General features: G+C 38.7%; 1 protein-coding gene across 1 annotated transcript; it reads right to left on the bottom strand.

Annotated features, from left to right (window-relative positions):
* Positions 1 to 509: 509 nt before the first annotated feature.
* Positions 510 to 15,575, bottom strand: LOC121948355 (endothelin receptor type B-like). The gene is made up of 8 exons (XM_042493739.2): positions 15,368 to 15,575; positions 8,004 to 8,543; positions 5,659 to 5,771; positions 5,369 to 5,573; positions 3,124 to 3,273; positions 2,893 to 3,026; positions 2,670 to 2,778; positions 510 to 2,580 (listed from the first exon to the last, which is right to left on the bottom strand). Exons 2-8 carry the CDS (start codon positions 8,391 to 8,393, stop codon positions 2,440 to 2,442), a joined length of 1,242 nt encoding a protein of 413 aa, XP_042349673.1. The 5' UTR covers positions 8,394 to 8,543; positions 15,368 to 15,575; the 3' UTR covers positions 510 to 2,439.
* Between the last annotated feature and the right edge of the window lie 11,298 nt (positions 15,576 to 26,873).

Below are 26,873 nucleotides of genomic sequence, written 5' to 3'. Positions count from 1 at the left end.
TTTTTAATATTCAGTGTTAGTCACTGAAACGTGTACCTTTAAGCTCCAACTATGAGCCATGGTTGGCATATCTTGGCACATTAGGGCCACTAGTCACGCGGTGGAAAAGTGCAGAGCCCCTAAAGGGACATGGGGAAGAAAAAGAAAAAAAAATGGAAAAGAAATGGTGGAACAAATTTAATGGTGGAAAATAATGATAGTGGAAATAATTTTTTTCCAAAATCCTTTTTTAACTATCATTTTTTCCACCATCTATTTTAATTTTTTTTTGTTTGTCTCCCCCATGTCCCATTAGGGGCTCTGTAGAGTAGTGTGCAACCAAGGCAAACAAATTCAGGACTCACTCATGGAAAAACAACTTCATATCGCTACTTGAGCTCATAAACTCCACAGGGAACCCTTAATGTATTCAGTTCCATGTAAATTTTGTGTCAGCAGTTATGACACTACATCACTAGTGACAAGAAACGATCCTAAACACATGCTTTAGTAAATAACTCAAAGATATATGCTATAAAATAATCTTTATTACAGCATACCCTCAACAAATAAGTATAAATGTAAAACAACAGGGCCGATATTCACATTACATTTTATTCTCAACCTCAAATGACTTCTAAATGTCTTTAAAGAGTCACAAAGCTGCTCAGACCTTCCAGTACACAGTCCCCTTTATAAGCAATGAAAAGCAGCGTGAGGATGATAAATACATATAATGAGTTAATAAGTCACATACTGCTTGATCGGCTGATTTGAGCGCTCTAATACAGCAGCAAAGGAATCGTTTTGTATGAAATATTTGCATATAACATAAATCTTTTTTAAAAAGCTTCGGTGTGAACAAACACCATGTCTGGTTTCTCGGCACAATTGTGGTTCTGAAAGGGGACACATTTGCTGAAAAGGCTGATATAGAAAACTCAAAATATGTGAGGTGTCCAACACTGTCTTCCCACTGAGAGCCAAAGAATGACTTCATCTTGTGTTTGTATCATCAGTAAATGCTATTACTGCTGCCAGTGTTCAAAACTGGAATTCATTTTACATTTCAGTGAATTACAACTTGCAAGTTCACCCCAAATTATGATACGAGGAACACACAATCAATGTTTTGTCTTTGACTGAGTAGTTTTTCCTCATGTCTGACTCTTTAAAGGGCAAGACATAGTGTAAAAGTTTTTTTTTAGTATGTGACTACGGAGCCCTTGCAGCTGCTTTCAGCTACAGCTGAGTCCTAAGTTGGAATATTAAGAACACATTTCTCTTCATATATCTCTTTAGTCGGCATCCCCCCTCCACAAATGTTGGTTAAACATTAGAGTTCCTGCATTTAACCTAGAATATATTCAATGGAAACAATATATCACTGCACAGTTCAAAAAAAAAATGTAATCCCCACTAACAACATCCAGCTGTACAGGTTTTACTTTTCCTCCCTAAAGCCCTTAAGGGGTTAATTTTAGGAAATGTTTTCCATGGGCAGCTCTAAGAAATAATTATTGGACTAGTTTCCAGCTGCAGCAACATCTTTGTAACATGACCTCTCGCTGATGGAGGTTAAATATTAGGAAATGATAAATAGACACCTCGTGTTTGCAGATGAACACGTGTTTTGTGATATATATTCTTAGAAAAATAGAAGCTACATTATAAGAGACGGATTAAGACTTTATACAAAATAGAATCAGCATATGACACTGGAAAACAACAACAAATAATAAAATAACTAATAAATGACCTCTTCTGTAGCATGACGGGAATCATCTGGTGTTTGTCAGACAACAGCTGGCCTACACATGACTCAAAGCGGCGATGATTTCCAGATAAGAGATTTGCGACTCTCTGCATGACAGTGGGGCCCCTTTTTTGCTCCGGTGTGATGTCAGCAGGCACTTGGGCGTGGAGGAGCTCAGCACACAGTTGGTTGTCAGGTAATCACCAGCCTTGATTGTGATTGGCACACTCATGCGTTTCTTAAAAATAATTCAGGGTCACAGTTTCCCTCTATCGTTCCCTGTGAGGTATTGAAGCTTCAACGGGTAGTACTAATCAGAGCTGTTATTCATACATGAGGCAGTAAGGCTGGATATAATCATAGGTACGCAATCTGCATGTAAATAATCCTGTACATAAATCTATAAATGTATTGACCACTGACAGCCTTTCAGTCCTCTACACACGCCTCAGTGTCGGAGTATGAACAGATTCGTGTAGTCTTGGTTTCATCATTTGCAGTTACAGCCTGAATGGATACAGTCCTGGCATTTCATTCATCACATTGGATCAGAGTCCTTCAGTCTGAGTCCAGCAGAAGTGACCTCTACCGCGCTCCATTTTTCCGTCCTCAGTTGGATCCGATCTGTTTGCAGTGACGGTGCTGATTCTCCATGATGGGAGCTGCTGGAAACATGAGTTTGGTGGAAAATGTGTGTATTGTGTTTAAGAAGAGCTTGTGTATTTCTGACTGGAGCGGGAGCTGGAGCGGTCCAGTCCGTTCACGTGGCAAGAGCCCTTCCAGCGTCCTCCTGAGCTTCGGTCATCCAGGGGAGATGTTCTGTAGCACCAACAGCACAGGCAAGACTGCGAGAAAACACGCACACACAGTTATCTTCTTCTTCTGTTTTTTTCTTATAGCATCATATTTTTAGAGCTGGTGTGTGCCCTCCTACCTGGAAGCAGTTTTTAAACTTCTGGCTGACAAAGTAGAGGGCGATCGGGTTAATGCAGGAGTTTAGGGAGGCCATGTTGATGCCAATGTAATCCATCACTAACAGGAAGCTGGTGGGGGAGAGGGCAAAGTTTACGGCAAGGAGCACAGGAAGTCACAGAGCAGAGAACAATGGGCTCTCATGATGTTTAGGGTGGATTTGCGTCGCCTATATGTGTGCCTACCTTAGCAGTTCACAGCGGTTGGGGTCATTTTGGTCGTAGATTGTTTTCTTCAGAATACGGCTGAGATGAAGGGGCAGCCAGCAGAGAGCAAAAATCAACACCAGGCAGAACACCGTCTTTGCTACTTCCCGCCGCTACACACACAAAAGACATATGTTGATGTTTTTGGGTGCTTCAGGTCTTATGATTACAGTGGATCTGCAGGAGCACAGCAGTCGTTTGCACGGATACCTGTTTCATGTGGTCGTTGAGGGCGATGCGCATGCCTTTTTTGCGACTGAGCATCTCGCAGGACATCAGCGTGTAGAAGATTCCTGTGCAGGCCAGCGGGAAGCAGAAATAGAAACCAAACAGCCACCAGTCTTTTACATCCTGGTAGAACTAGAGAAAAGAAAAAGACGGAGTCAAGAAAAGTGCAACAAATGATTTAGTGTGGCTAAAGTCTCTTACAAACTTTGTACAAAGATTTAAAGTTAAAACAGATGCTGCGAGTTATCTGTAACTCCTGCTGCAAAAAACTTATTTTGAAAGTATTTAGATTTTTTCACTGAACTACAGGACTTGCTGTTGAGAAAAAACACTGACATTTCAATCTAAAAAAACCAAAACAAAAAATAATTTAGTTTTAGAAGATTTTATGGAGGCCCTGAGAGGAAAGTTGGAAAAAAGATTGTCGTGATCCGTTTTTTTGTTTTAATCTAACTATTTTTTTCTCCTGCGTTTATGACTTTTGAACAGGTGAAAAAAAGGTTTTGCCAGGTGATGTTTATATTAATTTATTTTTGCAAGAGTCACATTTCCTAGTTACTTTTTTCCCATTTGTTGAAAGAGGCGGAAAGAAAAGTTTTGATGGATACATTTTTTTTTAACATTTTTTTGGGATCATTTTTTCAAGTGTTGTTGTAATACTATTTTCAACCACAAAAGGCTGAATTGCAGAACTCAATGTTCTGGATAGGACTAAAATAATTAATTTTATTCTTCCAGAAGCAATGCAATTCAACAGTTAGTTTTTTAATGCCACACTACCAGTTAAGAAGCCATATGATTTCAATTTTTGTACAAATGTGTTCAATTAGTTTCACACTTGTTTTGGTTATGTAAATTCTTTTCTTTTTGTAGTTATTTTTGATCTTGTGGAAAATGTGGTTGATAAAGACATTTCCTCAATTAAGTCCACCAGTTCTTCTTCTACCAGCTTAGGCTGAATTATGTTTGTTAATGACACTAAACTCAAATTGCAATAAACTGATTTGAAATGACACATGAAAAGACATCACAGCTTTAGGGATCATTTCCACTGTGCCATGCAATTTCTCCAGACTCTTGTGGCTTAGGTTTCCACATATTGGAAATGTCTTGACAATTTGTGTACTTCTGTGCTGCTTTAAAAGTGACCATGAAAGCTATGAGTCACATTCAAAGGATTTGCATGAAGTCAATATGGATTGCATTACGGTACACTTTTAGAATTAGGAATTACTTGTTGGCATAACTTGAAAAAGAAAAAAGAAGTCCTGATTAAAGAAACACACTAATTGTATTATTACTGTTCCGGCACTGTTTGTACTTTAAAGTAACATTAGCTCAAGGCATAACCCAATCCACAAGTTTTTTTAATCTAGACTTGAAGGGACGGTTCACATGAAAATCAAAATGCCATATTTTTCTTCTCACCTGTAGTACTATTTATCGATCTAGATAGGTGTGAATCACTGAGTTTAGACTTTGGCCCACAGAGATGTCTGCCTTCTCTCCAGAATAATGGAAATAGATTGCACTCGACTTGCTGTCGCAATGTCTCTTTCCAGAAATCATGACCGGTTACTCAAGATAATCCACAGACCGTGTTGTGAGCAGTTTCATGAAGGAAGTATTTTCTTTCCATCACACTACACTACCAACTGTAGCGTGCATCGACTGGCAGCTTACCTAGCACCACTGAGCTAGCTAACCAATTCAGCCAAAGAGGACACACTGTCACAAGCACGAGCCTCTTGTCTATAAGTAGATGCACGCTTACTTCTGCGCAGTGGTACAGTTGGCAGGTAGTTTGATATAAAGAAAATAGCTCCTGCATATAACTACTCACAACAAGGTCTGTGGATTATCATGATTTCTGGAAAGAGCCATTGCTGCTTAGTTTTTAAATGTATTATTTCGGTGCTTTGAACTCCAGAAGCTGAGCACCATCTAGTAAACAGCACTGTAGTTAAGAGGAAAAATGTGTATTCTTTGAAAGAGCTAAATCATTGCACAGCATATTTTGGCCTATGGGAAAACATGTAATCCCTATTTTTGCAAAAGCAAAATTAAAGTATCCGGCAGCTTGAGTTTATTATGCAGTTAAAAGTAAGTGGCTACATTAGATTTGATGGATCTTTTTCTATTTTATGAACTCTTTTGATGGTTTGTAAGTTTATTGTCTTGAAAAAAAATGCTTGAAATAAAAATGTCTATCAATCAATCACTCAACCTTCATAAAGCTGGTGGTCTGTTTTGGATGCAGCAGACACACGCGCAGCTTGTTGCCTCTGTACGGCATCTCCAGCATGTCGAACGCCAGCGCCTCAGGGACTGCGAGCACCACGGCAGCCAGCCAGATCAGAGTCACCTCCACTGCTTTCCACAGAGGGATCCCCATCCCCTTCACCCTGCTCCATGACGTGACTGCGTGGTAGCTGCGCAAACACAGATGTATGCATTAGCTGCTTTCTAATGTTTGTCATGTGTGTGCGTGTGTGTGTGGAGTAGAAGTCTACATACCGATCAATACTGAGGGCACACAGGCTGAGGACGGTGATTCCCACTGAAGCTTTCTGGATGAACGGCATCAGCTTACAGACGTACACGCCAAACGGCCAGTCCTCGGCTATCAGCTGCAGAGAAAAATAATGGAGAAGGCCGACATAGAAGTTTGTGGTGAGAGAAATTTATGAAGTCGGGCATCTTTTAGGTTCATACAGGGGACGTGTCTTCTGTTATTTCCGCAGCCAAAGTCAACAATTCCTCCACACTGCTGGTTCTTGTCCCGGGGGTCATAAAACAGTTCAGCATCAGGACAGTGTCAGTAACAGCAAATTATACCACATATTAAATCCTTGTTGACTGCTATGTACCGATGGAAGCCTGCAGCTATCAAGACTAGGTTGTGTCACAAATACCTGGAATACTGGACCTTTCGGGTTATTACTCAAACTCTTTGGATAAAACGAAGCACAACATTCCAGCTTCTTTCACTTAAAAATTAGAAATGTTAGATGTTAGATGTGCAAAATAAATGAGTATCACATGTTTTCTGCTGCATTTTTGGAACTTCTCACTGGTATACAGGTGTGGTTATAATGTATGAGCCAAACATTTTGGCAGCAAATGTTGTTACAGCTGAGCCCACCGGATGTTTTTGTATTGCACACATTAAGCAAGTGAGAAAAACAAAGACAAAGGTTTTCCTAAAATACCCAAGGCACCCCCAAATGTTCTCTAAATCTGTTTTTACTGAGTTTTTCTAGTTTGAATGTTGCCATGGAGTCTAGGTGGGTACTATGCTAAAAAAGGAAACAAACAAACTGCACAAAACCCAATAAATGTGCGTAGAAACCACAGCAATAGACTCGATAATAAACCACAGCTAAACACATGATGTGCCAAGCATTACATTGCAAATGGCTAACCGATAACTGTGGAAGTGCAATGATTAGATTAATGTCGAGCCAAATTAGATACAGACTCAACAATGTGTCATAAACTGAAGTCATTTCAAGTTTTTGCACATTGTGTGAAATGAATAAATCAAGATATTTCTTTCATGCAAAAGTTGCAATTTTATCATTAGATACTGGGCAAGCAGAGATTAGTTTGAGTCAACTATAAGACATTATCTCCCAGATGACTTTGAACTTACAGGCCTGGTAAAGATCATCCCTCACATATGAGAAACAAAAGAAACACCAGACGAGGGCTGGCCGATAGATACCATAACAATATTTTGAAAAGAGTAAAGATGTTGTAAGTATTGTCTTTTCTTGGTTTTAAAGGCTGCATTACAGTAAAGTCATGACATTTTGTGAACTTTCCAGACTGTTGTCTGGAAAGTTAGCTCTTCTGTAGCTCTTCTAATATTTGCCTTTGCCCACAAAGTCCTTATATCAACATTACTGATGATTATTTAGTCAAATTCTCAAGCGCCAACCGTCAACTCTGTAATATTGTAGAATTATTGATACTGAGTTACTGTTTCTTTCTTTCTTTCTAAAAGACCCCAGACTTTTTTTTTTAAAGACAGGCCACTACCAACAGTTGATATGGCCATTCATGGTACTGGTAAAACAGAAAGAAAAAAAAATCCAAAGTACAAATCATGTACTGTTATAATGCTTGCAATATGTTAGTATTACCATGGAATTAGTAGCATTACCAGCACTAATATTATTTAGATATATAATGGAATAGCATTAAAAATCACTACCTTTGCCATAAAAGGAAAATTCAACTGTTTGGCTAGGCATGGCTTTAGACAGTGAAAAATCATACTAACAACATTATTTCAGCAAATACATAATAGATAACATTAAATGTATCATTTGACAACTATGAATGATCATGAGATTTTTTTTTTTTTAATTGGTAGCAAATAGTAGATTTTTATTACATTAGCTTAGCTTCACTACTTTTACCATGAAAGGACAAATCAACAGTTTGGTAGAGCATGTTTTCAAAAAAATAATAATTTGACCCTTTTTTATATATTTATTTTTGTATAGTTAGATAAATCTGTTCAGTAAGACTTTTGAAACTATAACATTTTGAAAATATACGAAATCCATCCACACAGAGCCCTCATTTTGTTACTAACTTCCTGTAGGAAGCAGATTGAAAAGGCAGCTTATTTGACCACACAGCGACATCTAGTGGATTCGTTTTAGCAAAACATGCCTAAACGAAATGGTAGAGATAGCTCAATCAGGCTGAGTTAAGTTTTTCATTAAGATATAGTGATTCAAAATGTGCTCTACCAAACAGTTCAGTGCAACGTTAAAGAGATATTTGACTTTCTTCTGATCGCTCAGTCCTACTCCAGACAGACAGACACAAAGAATGAATGTGGTCACCTTGTACACGTTGATAGGGATGGCGATGATGATATAAAGCAGGTCCCCCAGAGCCAGGCTGCCAATCAGGACATTAGGGCCGTTCCTCATACATTTGTTTTTGTATATGATCCTCAGCAGCGTCGAGTTGCCGATGATCCCAACCACAAAGATCAGGCAGGACACGATGGTGTTCACGTACTTGAAGGCGTGCTTGATCTCCGTCGGCTTAATGCACATGGGGGGGAAGGAGCCCCGTGGCCGCGCTGGCTGCAGGGGTGGACGCAGGATGGAGGCGTTTGTCTTGGAGGGTTCTGAAGTTTCGGGGACACCCTGGGTGTCACGGATGAACCGAGAGGCTCCAACCTCAGCGGCCATCAGGAGACACAGCAGAACGGCGATGGCCCTCATTCTCGCACCCGCACAGCAAGATCTTTGCTCACACAAAGTCACTCAGCAATCTAAAAATACACACTTAGTGGCAATCACGCACACATGTTCACACACATCCACACTTTGGGCTTTGCTCGGGGCCTGGCAGCGTGTGTCTGATGGTGTGTCCTGCAGAGAAAGTAGACGAACCATCAGTGTACAAACAGTTGCACACACAGAACATCCCACCAAATATCACATGGATCGACATCAGGTTTTATAGACTTATTCACTGTTAAAACTGACAGTTTTACGTTTAGTGATAAAAATAAAAGCAGAAACACACAAGGGAAGCTCAACTAACTTGAGCCTGATCCAAATCTGTGTCAAGCAGCTTACATGGAAATGTTTTAAGCAGATACACTGTGTAAGCCTTTGAAACGTGGATCAGTTTTCCAGTGCAAAGACCAACTTGGCCAAAATGTCCCACAATTTGCAAGAAATTAGCTAAAGGGGATGAAAAAATTACCTAAAAATGTATTTAAAAAAAGATGAGAGTATATTAGAAAAGTATCTAGTGTTAGAGAAAAAACAACAATATGTAAAAAAAAAAAATCCTTTTTTAAATTTTAGCATTTTTAAAGGTAATTTTTAGGTAATTTTCTTGTAACTCTTTTCACTAATTATTTTTGCTTATTTTTGGGCCATGTCTTGTTAAGTTGCTCGTTGCCTTCTCCTCATGTTTTTGAGTGTATCAAACCAATTTGGTCAGGTTTCAAAGGGTTAAGTACTGATAACTGAAGCTTTTTTTGACAATCGAAGCTTCTTTTAATGTTTTTGAACGAAGCTTTGAATGTCTGTGTGTTGTCCCCATACATTTTTGACAACAGTTGTCTGTCATCATATTTTAAAATAAAAAATGAAAGACTCTCTCCACAAATTGCTAAAATTGGATAAAGTAATCAATTGGAATTAAGAAATTTAAACTTGTCAGTTGCATCAACATAAATACATGTAGGCAGTAGGCTAATCCAATAAAGAATAATAATAAAATACTATCCATCCAACTAATCTAGGCTTATAGAAACATTATGCTATGACAGAAATGGCAATTAAATAAATCAGAACATTTCAAGTGTTTTTTCAAACTCAAAATATGAAGAGCCCGTGAGAGTCTGGGCTGTAACCTAAAACAGTGTTTTTGAAAGATTAGACGCCAGCACATATGGACTGAAGCAGAATATTTTGTTAGATCAAAGCATGTGAATTTTGGAAATAATGACATCCATCTTTTTTCAATATATTTTTAATTTAGGACTTAACACCAGTCTAGTGTTAAAATGTTTGGATTACAAGAGTCATAAAAAAGGGCTCTAGCCACCTCTGGAATTAGTGGTGGATCTTCCTATTGGCAATTTAAAAATTAATTTAGGCTTTGTTAACCCTAAAAAAAAACATGAAGTAGATAGTAGAGTGGAGTGTACATGGAGAGCATTACAGTCAGGGAAAACAAAAAGGCAAAAAAACATGCTTATAACCCTTCCATTTTTATTGTTAGTTTTTTTATTGTCATTGTTTTTTAGTTATTTATTTGTGTTGATTTCTCATTGTTCTTTTTTTGTTGGGAGGGGTATGCCTGGGAAGCTTGCCCAGGGCACCAGATGTATTAGCTCCAGCATTGACTGGAATCTAATTCTACAATTATTAAAATACTACTAATTAAAGTGTAGCCTAATTTTCAACTGCAACTATTTAGAAATTCTCCATTTAAACAGGATGAACAGACATGCAAAAAAAAAAAAGAAGCTGTGCAGCATCTGAATGTTGATTTAGATTTTGAAAGTCACCGTCATGAATGAAACAATCAAAGCTTCAAACTATTCGGTGCAGCCCTGTTGAAAGCAAAGTTAACAAACGTGTGGGTCCTTGTTCATTGGGTCTGAATCAACAGGTGTTAAAATCATATGATTAGGATACTTAGAAAATTCCATTAAATAGCATAAAAGCCTCAACAGCATGTGTACATGTACACAAAGTACGTCTCTACAACACTGACGGCATTTCTGTGTAATGAAAAAGTATTCCAAGCTGAAGAAAAGGGGGTGAAAAGAACAGAAAGAGAGGGAAACAATGAAACATAAAACAGACAAATGGATTAGTGATAACTGAGGTTATAGGTTACATGAGGAACAGCGGTTCTGTGTGCTGAGTGTGTGTCTGTGACTTTTTTTTTTTCTCTCACGGAGAACCCTCACTTGGCTTTGAGCCCCTCAAGAATCATGTGTGCCCCCCAGAGTGCCCCGGGGCAGCTCTCGGGATAAATGGGCTGATTGACGATGGAGGCAATATCCGAGAAGACACGCTATCAGAGCGCACAATCTCACACACACACACACACACACACACACACGCACAGTCTCTCAAACTTCTGACTCTGACTTCTGAAACTTGACCTAGAGTTTGAGGAGGCAAATGTTTTGTAGACAAATGCATTACTTTTTAATGCTCTAAGAACGTGCTTACATTCACAAAATTTCATGCAACCTCTCTTAGAACAAACACAACACACACACACACACACACACACACACACACACACACACACACACTATCAAACACAACTGGTATTCATAGCTACATTTGGCTCAAAAACCACAGGGGCTCATTCTGTTCACACACACACAAAGGCACAAAGTCACATGGGTGAACTCGTATCACAAGAAATCAGTCAGATAATTCTGTCCTTACATATCCTCTCTGTCGTCTGAATAATGACTCTGTGCTGTATAACATGGTGCCTAATTAAGGCTATGTCAGAACAAGACTGTCTGATCTAATTTGAAAGATGAGTTTTAACCGGGTTGATCCTCTTAGTCTAACAGATCTGATTTTATAAACCATCTCGCACCTTTAGCTCTGCTGGATTCCCGTCTTAGAAATAAGGTGGTGGAAAGTTGGCAACCAGCGAGCTGAAAGTGTGTGTGTGTGTGGGGGTAATGGTCAAAAATGTGTGTTTGCGTGTGGGAATGGAGAGAAGGAAGAGGAGCATTAGAAATTAGAAAAAGGTGTGCAAAAAGTGTACACACATGCATGCACGCATGCACACACAAATACACACACACAAACCCTTCACAGAAATGCAGGAACGTATTGGCAAGAAAAGAGGTCAAGATTGAGACAAATGAGCTACTGCACCGTGTAGAAAAACAATAGGAGGAAAAAGGAAAAATCTGAAGAGGAGAAGAAAGAGTGAGTGAGAGCGACGTAAAAGCATTAAAAAAACAGAGATGTGGGGAGGGGGAATGAATTTGTAAAATTCTATTAATTTAAATGGTAAAACTGGGATATAAATGTCCAGTATTTTATTTTAAAAACTGTGACTGACATTTCAAACTGAAATGAAATGCTTAATGCTGGATAATTTGATCCAGTTATAGAATAGCAATTCTGCGTTTTTGCAAGACTGTAGAAATCACACTGATTTCTGCAGCTGTCTGCACCAAAGTGTAACACATTCTACTATCTGTGGTCAAGGCTGGACCAAGTCATTGTTTTGCAAATCCCAAGTCTTTGCACTCAAGCCCTAAGTCAGGTTCCAAGTCAAGGATAACAAGTCCATGTCGAGTCCGAAGTCATAAACTTTGAGGTTTGAGTCCTGAACAAATTATGATGTGCTCTTTACTAAATGCAATGCCACTCTACAGCTTCAACAGAGTGATGACATAAATATACAAATATCATGAATGCTTTAAAAAAAATAGCATTAAATTGTTAAAACTTTTTTAAACAAGTGTGACAGAACTTAATCATAAAAAGTAGTGCTGACATGGCACTTTCACAGCATGTAGCACCAATAACAGAATGGATTTTGTACCTCTGTATCTTGTGTAGTTTTTAAGTAATCTTATATCAGAAAAAAATGTTTTTAACTTCATCTTCTAACATGTGTAAGACATTTTGGTAAGACCAAAATTTTATGCTGTTGCATGCTTTATGTTTGAATGAAACAGAAATATAAATGTTAATATTAGATTTGAAGTAAGGGGCAATAAATTTATTCTTGGAACACTTTTTAAATAACATAATTTTTAATCTTCTAGGTCTAGGGGAACGTATTAAGTATTTTTAAGTCAAAAAGCTCAAGTCCGTTTGAAGTCAGAGGTCATTGGTGTTCAAGTTGAGTTGCAAGTCTTTTCTGATTTTGTCAAGTCCAGACATCAAATTTGTGACTCGAGTCTGACTCGAGTCCAAATCATGTGACTCGTATCCATACCTCTGATCTGTTATGTTGCAGTGATGGAAGAAGAGCCTAGATCCTTCACTTGAGTAAAAGTACCAATAGCACATGGATAAAGTACTACATTATGAATAAAAGTCCTGCATTTAACATCAGACTTAAGTAAAAGTACAGAGGTATTATCTGCTAAATGTATTTAAAGCATCAAAAGTAAAATTCTTCTCTTTGACATCACTGGAGAATTTATACTGATGCATTATTATGGAAACTACTTTAAACTACTACTACAGTTCTGTAGTTTACTCCAGTGGTTCCAAAACTCGGGGTCGGTTCCCTCCAAAAGGTCACAAGATTAATCTGACGGGTCATGAGATTCAGACTTTTCCCTAACATTTTCTTTTTTTTGGTGAAATATTGGATAATTTTACCTCTCTGAAACTTCAAACTTCTCACATGATTCTGTTTAAACAAATTTAAATGAAACCACATGAGACGTTTAGTAGGAAAATGTCTCTCTGCTGAAGCCGATAACAACATCTATACATTATTATGGACAGCTGAAACAAGACAATGGGCCCAAATAACATGCTGACTGTAAGTGGTTGCAGGCCAAAATCACTGAGAAGCATATGTTTGAACTTTAGAAGTATAAGTTATTGCATGTTTTTGATGCAACACTATAAGTGGAAAAGTAACTACAGCTGTGGAGTAAAAAATACAATATTTCTCTCCAAAATGTAGTGGAGTAGAATAATAAAGTAGCATAAAATGGAAATAGTCAGGCAAAGTACAATTACCTCAAAACTGCTCTGTAAATACAGCACTTAAGTAAACAAATGTTACAAGTCAAATATTACAGGAAAACTGTTTTCCAGGACACAACAAACAACCGTAGCTCAAATGCAACCAACCTTTCCTACATGTGAATCTTAGTGCTTTTTTTCTCATGTGAAAATGAGTCACAGAGGTGGAAATCCAACTCTGTGGTCATTTTTGAGTTTGTTCTCTTTTTTTTCAGTGTTGTGTTGACATTGCAATGTGTTCCTGTTATTTTGTCTCCCATCTCTGTCTCCAGTTTGGAATAACAGGAACACCTTATGTTCAAAACAGGAATGCTGCTTGTTAATGCAAACACCAATGCCACCAGGAAAGGAGTTTCAGTTCCAATGAGTCCAAATACATGGTTAAAGTTTATAGCCTCATTTTAAATTCTTTGTGAGTGTGAAATAAGGTTGTTCTGCCAGTTCCCTGGAGTTCAGTTGTCTCCCTTGTGAAAAGATCCAATAAACACTGTCTATATAAGTCAAAAGTCAGTAAATTTGACTTCATTCTTTTGATTTGTACGTTACTGTAAAGGCAGCAATGTGCATCATGTCCATGTCTTGCTGCATGACGCCAACACGTGAGCTGCATTTAGCTGCAGGTTGTGAAACTGTGTGACTGGACAGATTAGCAGACTGTCATGATTCAAGCTGTAACAAAGCACGCCTTCACTTTCATCTACGTAATTGCAAGAAAACGATATTGTCATGGTAAGAGAGCATCTCTGAGGCCATCCAGTCCAACACATCTGCTTCTAATTAGTTATAAATCACTCAGCGAGTACGGAACAAAAGATAAAATGAGTTTTATGTCAGGGCAACACTTTATAAAAATGGTTCAAACCATACTTGATTAACGAATGCATGACACACAATGATTTTATGCATGAATTAATGCAGGATGCATAATGAATTCCTGTTGCTAAGCATTAAGAAATGATAAATTCATTGGTACATGACCTCTTTAGCTGGATTCCAGTTACAACAAGATCATTTAAGATCCGTGCATTCGCTCGGCTTCCCTGAAGCAGAGCAGTACCTGTTTCTATTTTATTTATAACTTTACACAACAAACAAACACAATAAAAAAATGCAAAGAAAAACTCATTTTCCACTCCATAAATTGTAAATGTGGTTGATTGATTGTTTTTACAATGAGGGCATGCAGCAATAAATGACCAGTTAAAAACACAGGTTCATATTTCATAGACAGCATCTGTATATGTTGCATTAGTGCACAAGGTGGACTCTTATTTTTGCACATTGCATATTTGCTCTGTGAACTTTTGCATATTCCCTAACAAACATTTTTACAAATCTCTGCACCAAACTGTAAAGTTTTGTTAATCATAAACAACTACATGGCACACATTTTTCAGGTTATCATACTTGTATTTATCGTGCTTTCATATATCTTATTTTTATTGTAATTTTTTCTATTCTGTTTTTAAGTTCTTAAGTGTTGCAGTAGTTATTACAACTATTATTATTCATATTATTCCTCTTAAAATCTTTAATGTTTGCACCCAAAACACAACGCAAATTCTTTTGTAAGTGAAAACCTTGTTGGAAATAAATCAGGTAGATAAACAGGTAGCCTCCTGTCCTGCTTTCAGAAAGTGGGAGCAATTGAGTCTAAAATGAAGTGTGAGGTATACTGAATAATGTATTATTGGTGATCTGTTAAGTGTGAACTCATCACATAAAGTCATAGTGGCTTGATCTTTTGTTAACGGTGAGCAACAGGAATTCATGATACGCTGCAGTCACTCGTGCCTTAAATCATCAAATAAAACTTTTTTCAACTGCGCAACTACAGTTCAAAAGTCATCAAAAGAGGCTTAATATTTAGCCATGTGGCTCCAGCTACTTCTGCAAAGTGCACCGCCAAAGCAAGTCTTTCGTACTTAAAATTAAACCCTGTGATTTATAAAACCAAGGTCGATGAAACTCACCGCGATGTTAGAATGGCCAAGATCAAAGTTTCCCGATCAATATTCCAGCAGAGTTCCACTAATTGGCCCGATGCTTAGTGAAAAATCAGGATTTCTTCGGTGTTTTGCAGCAGTGAAAGTTGGCGCTGTGTCCAGTGTGTCCAGCTGTGCGTCAGGGCCCACCGCTCCTCCGCTCCGGGTGCACTCTGACGCACAGAGGGACGTTGCGGACTTTTATAGCCGCGAGCCGGAGGCTGGAGAGACAGCCAATCACATCACAGATACGAGCATCCATCCCTCTCGGAAGCCGGGACACAACTAACTTACACTCATTAAAGCTTTTTATACTTTCCCTTAACGCTTCATTGGTTTCACGTTTTTCCAGCTCTGAAACATCAATTAAAGACTTCTTTTGATTACTGGGCTGATGACGTGTACATATTGAAGCAGCACACTGGGGATGAAAGAGGACTTGTTTTCTCTGATGTGCTGTGAAACTTCAATAGATGACTGCTGTCATGGGAATGGTTCAGCCTCCAGGGTTCTCTTTTGCAGGCCATTTTAAAAACGCATGATAATAAAACTCCCTGACATCTGCCTCCTGCAAAGACACTCCCAAATTAGTCAGCTACCTGGTAACATGTTGGATTTTCATTTAGAAATACTGAATTTTTCAATACAGTTATGACTATATACATAGGTGTAGATTTCAAGGGAAGCATAGGGGCAGGTGCATTTGTTTTTCCCAATATAAACATAAAAGCAAAACTGATGCAAAAAAGGACAAAGAGGTGCTTAAATTTACAAGAATGCAGGAAATTTGGTGTTTGCTGCTCAAATGTTACTTTGCTGCAAAGGCTTTTGCTTGGACACATGCTGAGAATGAATGAATGAATGAATGAATGAATGAAAGAAAGAAAGACCACCTATTATTATTGTTATTATTATTATTATTATTATTATTATTGTGTCATGCAAACTGTTATGCCCAATTGGGCTTATGAGACGTCATTTAATCAAAACAAGCCAGAACGTGAGTCCAATGTAACATATTTTCAGGCAATATCAATAAGAAAGAAAATGGAGCAAAGCGACAAACGTAATTAAATCATCATCATGTGTGACAGAGTTCATAAGTCACTCACAAAGACATTTACCGTGTAGCACTGAAAAATCAAAACAATTAAACAAACTATCTCGCCTTCTTTTGCAGGCTATGACCGATACTTGATGCATTGATCCAAATATGGATTACTCACAACAAAAAAATAACTTTTTTTCTGGTTGATGTATCCCTCATTTTAAACAAGGGACCATTCTTACAATCAATATTTTTACCTTTTTTTTAAAATGTTCCCTCTATTTATCTAGCCATGGGGCTGACAATGAGATCCTCCTTAAACTGTGCAGGTATGTGTTCGCAGGACCCGTCATTTTCACACTTATCCATGTAAGCAGCTGTGCAATGCATTCTGGTAGCACAGTGTACATTGCCAACAGGGATACTTTCGGAACACAAGAGAAAATAGTCAAATGAACCACCATATTGATCTAGTTTGAAATCCATGGGCAGCCAGCCCGTATGACTAATTTCACACCCATCAATGCCCAATTCTAGGAAACGGTGCAACTTCTTGTGTCTAAAAACACCTTTTTGGACAGTTACCTTTAGTAGTAAATGGCCCATTTGTAATTTTCATCTTCAGTGTTGTTGCAACTTTTTCATTTTCTATTATGTTCAGAATATTCCAAAGTTTCAACACACTCATCATCACACAAATGGACAGTATCTGCTCACAGAGAGTGTGTGAGCATTCGTGTGTGTGCATGTTGTCTGCGTGTCTAGATTCACATGGTCGAAATAACTCACAGCGTTTCATTTCTACGTGCTTGTGAGACACTCACTTGCTTATGTGCAAAGAAAGACACTAAAGACACCAAAAACAGGAGCAACCTCTTCAACCTCCCCACCATCACCACACACACACACACACACACACACACACACACACACACACACACACACACACTAAACAAAGGACCTTTCTGTGGGGTGTTTAATGACACCCATCCCCTGCCCTATTTTGGGAGGCAACTATTCCTGGTGCATCATTATTGTCATTACCATGGTCTCATATGATTAAATCATTAACAGACATTATCACCATTATACACAGGGTTACATGCATTATGTCTCCCAACTCAATACTGCATTGCTCTGCAACTGTGTGCCTGTGTGTGTGTGTGTGTGTGTGTGTGTGTGTGTGTGTGAAGAGGACGTGCTGATGTCCCTGTTGCTCTGTTGTCTACATGGCCTTGGCAGAGAGACACAGTTGGATAGTTTTGTAAGGTAACCCTCTTCCTGAAATGTAAACATTCTTCATCCTCTCTGACAGGAAACAAACTCCCTTTGAACATTACAGTATGTCCTGATTGGGTCTGAATGTGAGGAAGATGTTCTTTTAACTCAAAATGTGTGAAACTTAGAGAAACAAAGGCTGATGAAAAGAGAGACAAACTGTGATAGATTATCCCACTTTGTGTCTTTGGACTGAGCTAACCACTGAGGAATGAGGCTGGACACTATCTTTAGACTTGATGTCCAGTCAGAGGAACCAGATAAACATTTCCAGGACAGGGAGCATGTCTTTGCACAGTCCTTGGACACACAGGTGTTCTTGTAAAGAGTTTTTCTGATATCAGACAGCACCCCTGTCTCCTGGAAATTATATTTATATACAACTTATTTGAAAAAGCAAATACTGTTTTTGGGGAAACATTATGCATAGCAAATTATGTTTTCGATTAAGATAGTGAAAAAATGTTGCTAATTGCAAGTCCCAAAATGTTGATCGTGAATGTATCAGCAAAATGTCCACCGACAACCATATTTCCCTTGTTTTCCACCTAAAAAGGCAATCTTGAAATGCACCATCGACTTGTAGTGACTTTGGCATGTTACTTTTAATTACAATTTTTCTTGATTGTTTTCAAAAACTCAGCACATTCCTGTAACTGCACATCCCTTACCATGACACCCTCTACCAAAAGACAGACCAATTTCCCAAAGTTATAAACATTGTTCACCTGTTTTCACACATTTCAATATTCAAAACTATTTCTGCAAAACCTACACCCTGTTCCAGGACTAACCACTAAGCCTCAAAATTAACACTAAATAAAAACGAATAAAAATTTAATGGGTCAATAAATCTGTCCTCGAGGCATGTCCATGTGCTTAGGAACAATAATTCCAAATTTGCAAAACAACAGAAAGAAAACAAGTGATCCCAGACTTTGTTCCATTCGTTCATGAGAGGACTATGAGAGAAGCTTGACAGCCAGTGCAACCTGACCGAAGCTGTTACAGAGACGGTCAAGTTAAGTCAAGTCACCCTCACAGTGTATAAAGAATATTTATACATGTAATTTATGATATAATGCATTGATGATGATTATGATAGTATATATTTTACATGCATGGATGACCAAAGATCAGTTAAAGAGAGATGGCCATCTGTTGGAGATAGGCAGAAACCTCTCATTGCTGAGAAAGAGACTGCCCTGGCAAATTTGGTGATTATAGTAACAGTAATGCCATCGATTTGAGGGAAACTCAAACCCAAATACTTGAGGACCATATAGTCCTTCAATGAACTGTCAATAACAGCATTTCCACCAGTGACTGATGCCTGTGGTGATGTGTCTGTGGAGTCTATCCATGGTTGGATAAGGCACACAAGAGAAGTCTTCCCACACTGGCTGGCAAAAGCAAACATGTTTGACATTGATGAGAAAGACAATGCTGATGATGTGTACATTTGCTGCATTTGGAATTTGTGTTTCTGGAAATTGGGTTATTTTACTGTGCACGGACTCTTCCTACATGTTTTGACAGTGTGACATATTAAAGGTCAGCAGCATATAGTGGCATTTCCCTCTCCACTGTAAGAGGCAGGCCTATGCAATATATTCAACGTTCTCATCCCAACTTGTCACATGGTGCCACTCTGTCAGTGACCTTTTTATGCCTCCTCATGTTTTAGGTATCGTTCTGTGTCAGTTGTTTATGCTCCAGGACGCCGTTACGGTTATGTCAACAAATGCACATGGTGGGATGGTGTCATTGTTGAATGATGTTGTGGTGAGATGGCTGTTACCGATATCGACAAATGCACACGTGGTGGGATGAAGCACTAGGATCCTTATATTTACACAACAGCGTAAACTGTCATGATGGTTGCTATTAGGCAAAAGAGGCGCAGGGTAAGGTGTAGGAAAAAAACCCACAAATGCACATGCACACATGAATCGAACTCCGACCTCCTGCACGAAAGTCAGCTGTTTGTGAGACACATCCACCTCACCACCCATCCACCCTCTAAGCGCACTAATGCCGCTTATTTACGTGGTTACCGGCAGCATTATTACCTGACGCTGTCCTTCAGCGTTTCATGTGCACTCGACCAGTTACGTCTGGCTGCGTTCTCAAATGACTTTGCCCATGCATGTTGCATGTAGACACACCCTGGGCCCTCCTTTGGTCCCCTGCCTGTCTCCCCCTCTCTCTCTCCCCCTTTCACACTCTCACTGTCCTGTCAATTAAAGGCAATAAAAGCCCCAAAAAATAATCTTTAAAAAAAAAAAACAAACAGTGATGAAGTCTCAGTCTGTGTCTTTGATACCATGTGTGTTTTCTGAGCGCACAGTTTAAATTGGACCTTGCCGTTGGGTGTGAGTTTCTAAAACTGGGTGTGAAGATTTGAAAAAAAGGATGAACTGTTCCAGAGTTTGTGTCTAAGCGCTTAAGGAACTTTTTTAAAAACATTTTTTTTACCAAAATCACTATCCTTCCCTAACCTTGACCAAAGTGGTTTGTTGCCTAAACCTAGCCGCAGACAATAGTCTGGGCGTGAACCTGGGGTTCGGGTGTACCAGTCCTGCACTTCGTATGTCCACCCTCCAAACCGACCACCTCCCTGCAATTCTAACACGGCACATAAATGTAGTGTTTCATTAACAGTAATGCTGTCTCTGAACACAATCCAGGCAATGATCATGTTGTCAACCCAACTTGCCAACTTGTATCTACTGTCTCTGTCTGTCTGAATTTGTGTGTGTGTGTGTGTGTGTGTGTGTGTGTGCGTGTGCGTTTGTGTGTGTGCGTGCGTGTGTGTCCCTCAGCTCCTCTCGCAGTGATACTTGGCTATAACTGAAATTATGAAGAAAAAAATAGACCAGACATCAACTATCACAGCAGATCAGTGCAGCACTGATAGTTTCGGCTCAGTGGGAAGCAGACAGAGCGGCTGCAGAGCTCCATGCACAGTTTCCAGGATTCTGAAGGCTTCTGCCTCCTGTATTAGGATGAACTCAGTGGCATTGCAGAGCTCCATTGCTCGTCTCAGAGTTCAATGCCTGGCATCAAGTCTTTGATGAGCTTTGTGGCACTCCTTTCTCTTGTCTTAACCTGCTGCTCTCACCCAGGTAACCCGATAGCTACCCACATTTGGCACAAATGGACTGAATGGTGGTATCGATATCATTCAGCCTGTACCCTTAAAAATACGGACTTCAGTACCAACTGTACTAGAGACCTACAAATCTGCTGTCATTGTGAGTCCACATTGATGCATTGCCATGCCAACATACTGATTCAGCACAGCATCCATGGCAGCATCTGTCTTGTCTATAATAGGCACCATTGCAGTTATTTCTCCTCATTGGCTCTGACACACAGGTTGAAAACGCTTGACAAAAGTGTTACTCCTGCCTGCGTGCTGATTGGCTAATCGTTAGTCCTCTTTGGATCAATTGCTCTTTCAACAGAGAAACTGCTGTTTCATGTCACGATGCAAATCAGTTAGTTTGGTGGAGTACACAGATTCAAAGGTCTGGACAGGGCAGTTAAAGAGTTTCTGTTTCTAACATCACCTCCAGCCATCAATGTTGTGTAATGTGGTGACTTTCTTTGAAAAATATTACCAGAATGCTTCTATCCATTCATTTGTTCCTTTGTGACTTAGAAATCTCCCTCCACTTTGTGATGTGAAAAATCAAATTTCAATGCACATTACCCTCCTGTCAGAAAAGACACCATTTTCGTCACAAAAAACAATGTTAATTGTTTTATTATTATCTGTTTGCATCAGCTCGACCTCTTGAACATTTGAGTTTTTTTAAAAAGGAAATCTGATATTGGATCACAATAGCGTCAATATAACAACAAATGCAGCTACTTCCTTTTTTTTGGCATAATTTCTTTCTTACATTCATCCAGACAGACATGGCATCTTTGCACGATTTGGGGTCTTTAAGGAATTTTAATTTTTTTTAAAATTTGGACAATGCCACAACATGACATGCTACCGGGTACATCAGAGTGTAAAACATAAGGATTCATTTACACTAGGGTCAGAATAAATGACACAAACATGATGGAAACATAAGAGCCTTGTACATGTGAAAACCCTGAAAGTGTAATTTTGGCTTCCTGTGAAGGATTACATGCTCAGATATGCGCTGAAAAAGTTCCCTGAACTCTTAAAAGGCTCAAAGAATCTTTGAAACCCACTGGATACGGTCAACTGGCATTAAGCTAGAAACAAGACTTTTTTTCTTAATCTGAATCTTTGAAAAACAATAATGAGTAAGGATTTATGAAAAAAAAACTCAGCAGGATTCTTTAAAAGGCATACCCAGCTTGATGATATCAGTTATAGGAGAAAATTCAACAAATCCCAGACACACCAGGTTGGGACGTGTCTGCAGATGTAGGCCAGTGATTCATGCTAAATCAGGCACTCAAAGTTTAAACATAACCGCTAACATAAATCAGCAGAAGCTGTACAGCACCAGCAGGGAATATCTCCTGCAGACTCTGAAGGCAAGTGTAACGAAATGTGTCTGTTGGCAGTAAATCTCAAACTTATGTCTGAAATACATCCACACTAGAGAGCTGAAAACAATGCTCAAACCGAAGCACCGTTTTTTCCTCTGAAATACATCTCAAAACATTAAAAATTGTGTTACTAACATTAGATCCTGACATTTCCGAAAACAAATTTCCAGATAGGTGTTATTTGGATATAGTGTTTACATATTTGGAATCTAAACGGACACTTCTGCCTGAAAATAAACCAACTTAACAACAGTTTTTTAAGCTTAAACAGCCTTTTGGAAAATACAGGATGAGTAAGTACTTACTTTTTCGACCTAAACCAGAAGTAAGATGACAAAGTTAGGCAATGCAGGAGTGCCCTTGTTCTGTCAAGGAATAAAGGCTAGGGGTGTATGATTTTTAAAGCAGAACTCTGAAAACTGAGGGCTCATCACAGCGGGGAGTTGAGTTAGTTCATAGGTTTCATGCAATGGTGTAGTGCAATGCACAAACATACAACGAAGGATAATTGATGTTAATATACTTTGCCAGCCGTTGAGTTTAACAGTAGTTAAACATAGCAAACAGAGTTAAACATAGCAAAGAAAAAGCCAAAAAACAGAATGAAGAGAAACATTTCATGCACATATGCATGCACGCATACACAAACATACACACAAACACACTGTTACCACCTTGCAGCTGTCTGGATGTTTTCTCTATGTATCTGATGTCCCGTTGGACCAAAACATTGAGGTTAGAAATATGTGTAACAGGTTTATGTTTATGTTATTTTGTACGTCTGATTCTCAAAGCCAAACACAGGTGCTCAACATATGTGGTTCATAGAGTTCATATAAACTCACCTTCACATATTTTAGCACTGAAATTTCAGAAAAATGTACTAAGCAAATTAGTATGAACCAGTTCAGTCTTACTGAATGTGATAAAATTTTTATTGATTATAAAAACATGCATATATAGATGAACAAACTTCAAAGGACATATACAACAGACAAACATACCTCCTACTCCACAAGACTACAATAGAGGTACAGTAGAGCTACAGTAGAGGTAGCCCTTTTATGCTTTTACAGCCTTAATTAAAACATTAAATTATTTTGTTTTTGAATGTTTCACCACATGTTCTTTCAACACAGCGATTCATGCAGAGAATATCCAGAGAAGTAACCACTGTTGTCTCTATTTCGACTGCAGGGCCTGCCAACGTAGAGCAATCACGTTTTGGGTTGTTGTTATGGACCAGCTTTGTTCATGTCTATATTTTAATAAAGAATGGTCTTTCAACTATAAAACCACTGGCGAGCATGGAACAGAGCATTCCATAATCTCTGAAGAGGCACAGTTCTAAAATCTTAAAACTTCTGGTCTTTCCCATATGCAAAAATGTGCCCAAAATTTCCCGAAGGCAAAGTGTATAATTTAGGGATTGTCTGGCTTTCATTAGAAATAATTTGTGAAATGTGCGGTAAGTTCTCAAACAAAATTATAATGTATCTGATGATTTGGGTTTCTTGAAGAAACTTATATACTGGACCAGACTGTGACTCCACTACTGCAACGGCTGCTCTTGCCTCCAGTGGATTCCTTCAGCACATAAAGCAGATTGGATATGCAATGAAAGAAAAATGAAGTCACGCTGTATGTATCCTCCCTCGTATGAGAAAGAGAGAGACCATATTTAAAGTAGTAAATCATATTTGTGTCTAGCCTAGTGGAGAACTTTATTATATCATGCTTGAAATGAAAAACAGGGCCAAACATTAGGCCAGTTATGGTTCACAGCTTGGATGGTCACAAATAGAAAAAGGAAATTATAGCTTCATTCAAACTGATTGAGACCTTGTCACTGAATGCTGTAGAGAGAGTAATCCAATCTTGCAGCACCCCAAAGAAGTGTGTGCAAAGTTGCATAAGAGGTTCGATGTATCTCAAAAGAGATAAGAGTGTTCCTCTATTTGGAATAATCCATTAATAAACAAAAAAAAGGAGAATAAAAACTTGCTTGTGAAAATCCTGGCTTTGGGGAGATTTGAATAAGATTGGAGACCTGTGTAAGGGGCAGGTGCTTTTGTCATTCCAAGAGATCAGTGAACATTTTGGTCTGAAAGAAAAGCACTTACAGGCTTCATCACTGCAAGCAGTTATTTTCAGACTCATACAGATTACTTGCTTGTTCAAACTGATAACTGATAATGCTTCATTAATTTTTTAAATTCTTATTATATAAAATATAGAAATAGGTGCCACTACAATGTTTAAGTGGAATGTTTGTATGTATCAAGGCTTTCAGTCTATGAGGAAACATTAATTTCCCCTCTATAGGACACCAGGACACAAAACAACTTGGGTTGGAGAAGGAGCTGGTGATTGAAGGCCCAGGAATAATTGTACATTTTGGGAGATTCTGCCCAATTGTGCATTTCTCCCATTGCACGATTGACAATTAAATGTAAAGGTGTATACCTTTCCAAATACTGTATGTTTAGAATAGTAATAGTAATGTGTGCAACCTAGCCCCAGTAATACACTGGGGTGACAGAGGGATCATAGAGCAATACAAGTTTATGCAATGAAGAACATTCATTTTAATTATTAAGAATTGTGACTGTACCACGTTTGGGATTTTAACTCATCTCTCCAGATCAATTTCAACAGTTTTTTAGAATAGAATTGAAGTAGTCTTTTGTGATTTTAAGGACCGAGTTAGAATTCATAAATAACACAAATGTATTACAGTAGGGATATCTATTTTGTGTTACACATAGCCTCATTAAAATATGAGAATGTAAAGCTGATTTGAAGAGTTAATCTTATATACAGATAAACTGCCAAAGTCTTTACAAAGCTAAAGAAGGAAAGGTACAGACTGTGAAGCATTACAAAGATAAAGCAAGATGTCATCAGCATATAAAGAAATATGATGATTGGTATTGTGTACAGTTATAGGGTCATGATACTCATACATATAAATAGTCTGTGACAATGGTTTTAAAGCTAGAAAGAACACAGCCCTGGTGACTGCCCCTTGTAACCTAAATCTGTGATTAGCAGATTTTGCCTATTTAGATTTTATTGGTGGGACTGGAATAAATTGTGACCCATATGCCATGTGCCTTAGAACCTCCAACAAATATAACTTATTGCTATTCCAAGTGATCAAAATCTTTCTCTCTCTCTAATGACAGAACAGCAGCTGGTGTTGCAATATTTGAGGAGACCCCAGTGATATGCAGTTAATAAGATGCAGTTAATGAGATTATTACAGTGTTGACATTCCAAGAGAAGAAGCCCTTTAGCAGTGCAAATTAAATCATGTCCAAAAATAACTGACCTAATTAGGACCAGTATGCTTTGAGAAATTCAGGAGGAATTCCATCAAAACCATGCAATCTTCCAGTATTCATACTTTAATGCCTGTTATTCCTCTTTTAATTTAGTCAGAGTAATGGGTGCATCAAGTGATATCCTAGCCATAGAATCCAACTGAGGCAACAGGAGGTTGTGGAGAAACGGTTTACACTTTTTGGTATTGCCTGATACTGAATACACTAAAGGTAGAATTTGGTACAGAGGGGTTGGTGCAAGTTGGTGGCTTGGGCGGGTAATCTATAAATAGTAGTTTCCCATCCCAACTTTGTTGCAGGTTATGTTTACCCTAGTAAAGTTTAGCCCTAGTTCTACAATTATTGCCACTTCTCTCCCTAATGTTGGAAGTACCCACAGATGCTGACTCTGCCCCCTAATCAAATACATTTACAGTATGGGTATCAATGCAGCTGTGCACCACGTTCAATTGATAGAATGTAGTGTTGGGACCATATTCTCCAAGTGTATCTCCCCCACTTCAGGTATCAGGTCTGCCAGGCTTTCAGTGCCTAAAAAACTTCACTTTCTGGCAGGGGGACCATCTCTTGGGAGGAAAACCACTTATGTTTTGGCTTGATGGGGAATTAGCCTAATGAGGTAAAATGGGTGGAGTTTGGACTCCATGGGAACACTGCAACAACAGGCTCCTGGAAATGAAAGCAGTGTTGTGAATCCTGCAGAACCTCTAGCAATGGATGAGATGCTAACAACTGGACCATAGTGCATATTTACAAGTAGGCTTCAACCATCACTGATGGAAGCTTGTTAAGAGCCCCCATTGGTCCAATTAGTCAAGATGGTGTAAATCCAAGTCCTTTACAGCTGACATATCAAGTATACACATGTACAGTACATGCTCCTTTCCATTCCTCATCCATTATCCAACAGTGCAATGGTACACACAGAGTCATCTGTCACCCATACTAGGAAGCACTGTACCAAGAAGATGACATGATAGGCATGGTGCCTTGTGAAGAGGAGGCTCCCAAGGATTAAATCCTGAGAGAAGCAGGTTGGTGCCTGTGGGATATCCAAGGCTCTGCTCATGGTTAAAGTACAACATTGTTTTGTTTTGAAAAAGTGGTGCAAGGAAAGAGGAGTCACTCAATTTCCTGTGTGCTTTCTACTGAAGAGGGATTCTTCTTATTTAACTATGGGAAAGATCAGCTGCTGACATACTGCCTCACCTTTGTGTGAACCACCTAAACATTGGTGAGATTTTTTTGCCCCAGGTTAGTTGTGTTGGCATAGTTAGCT

The sequence above is a fragment of the Plectropomus leopardus genome, chromosome 8 (genome assembly GCF_026936395.1).
Source record: "Plectropomus leopardus strain MGB_pleo_1.0 chromosome 8, ASM2693639v1, whole genome shotgun sequence".
Taxonomy (NCBI): domain Eukaryota; kingdom Metazoa; phylum Chordata; class Actinopteri; order Perciformes; family Serranidae; genus Plectropomus; species Plectropomus leopardus.
This window is presented reverse-complemented; position numbering and strand designations above follow the sequence as displayed.

Excerpts from the sequence above, each read along its gene's own strand:
- LOC121948355 (XM_042493739.2), bottom strand. The coding sequence starts at position 8,393 with ATGAGGGCCATCGCCGTTCTGCTGTGTCTCCTGATGGCCGCTGAGGTT. Across the intron at positions 3,274-5,368 it reads AGACCACCAGCTTTATGAAG|TTCTACCAGGATGTAAAAGA; the intron begins GTTGAGTGATTG and ends TCTTTTCTCTAG. Across the intron at positions 2,581-2,669 it reads AGTTTAAAAACTGCTTCCAG|TCTTGCCTGTGCTGTTGGTG; the intron begins GTAGGAGGGCAC and ends GTTTTCTCGCAG.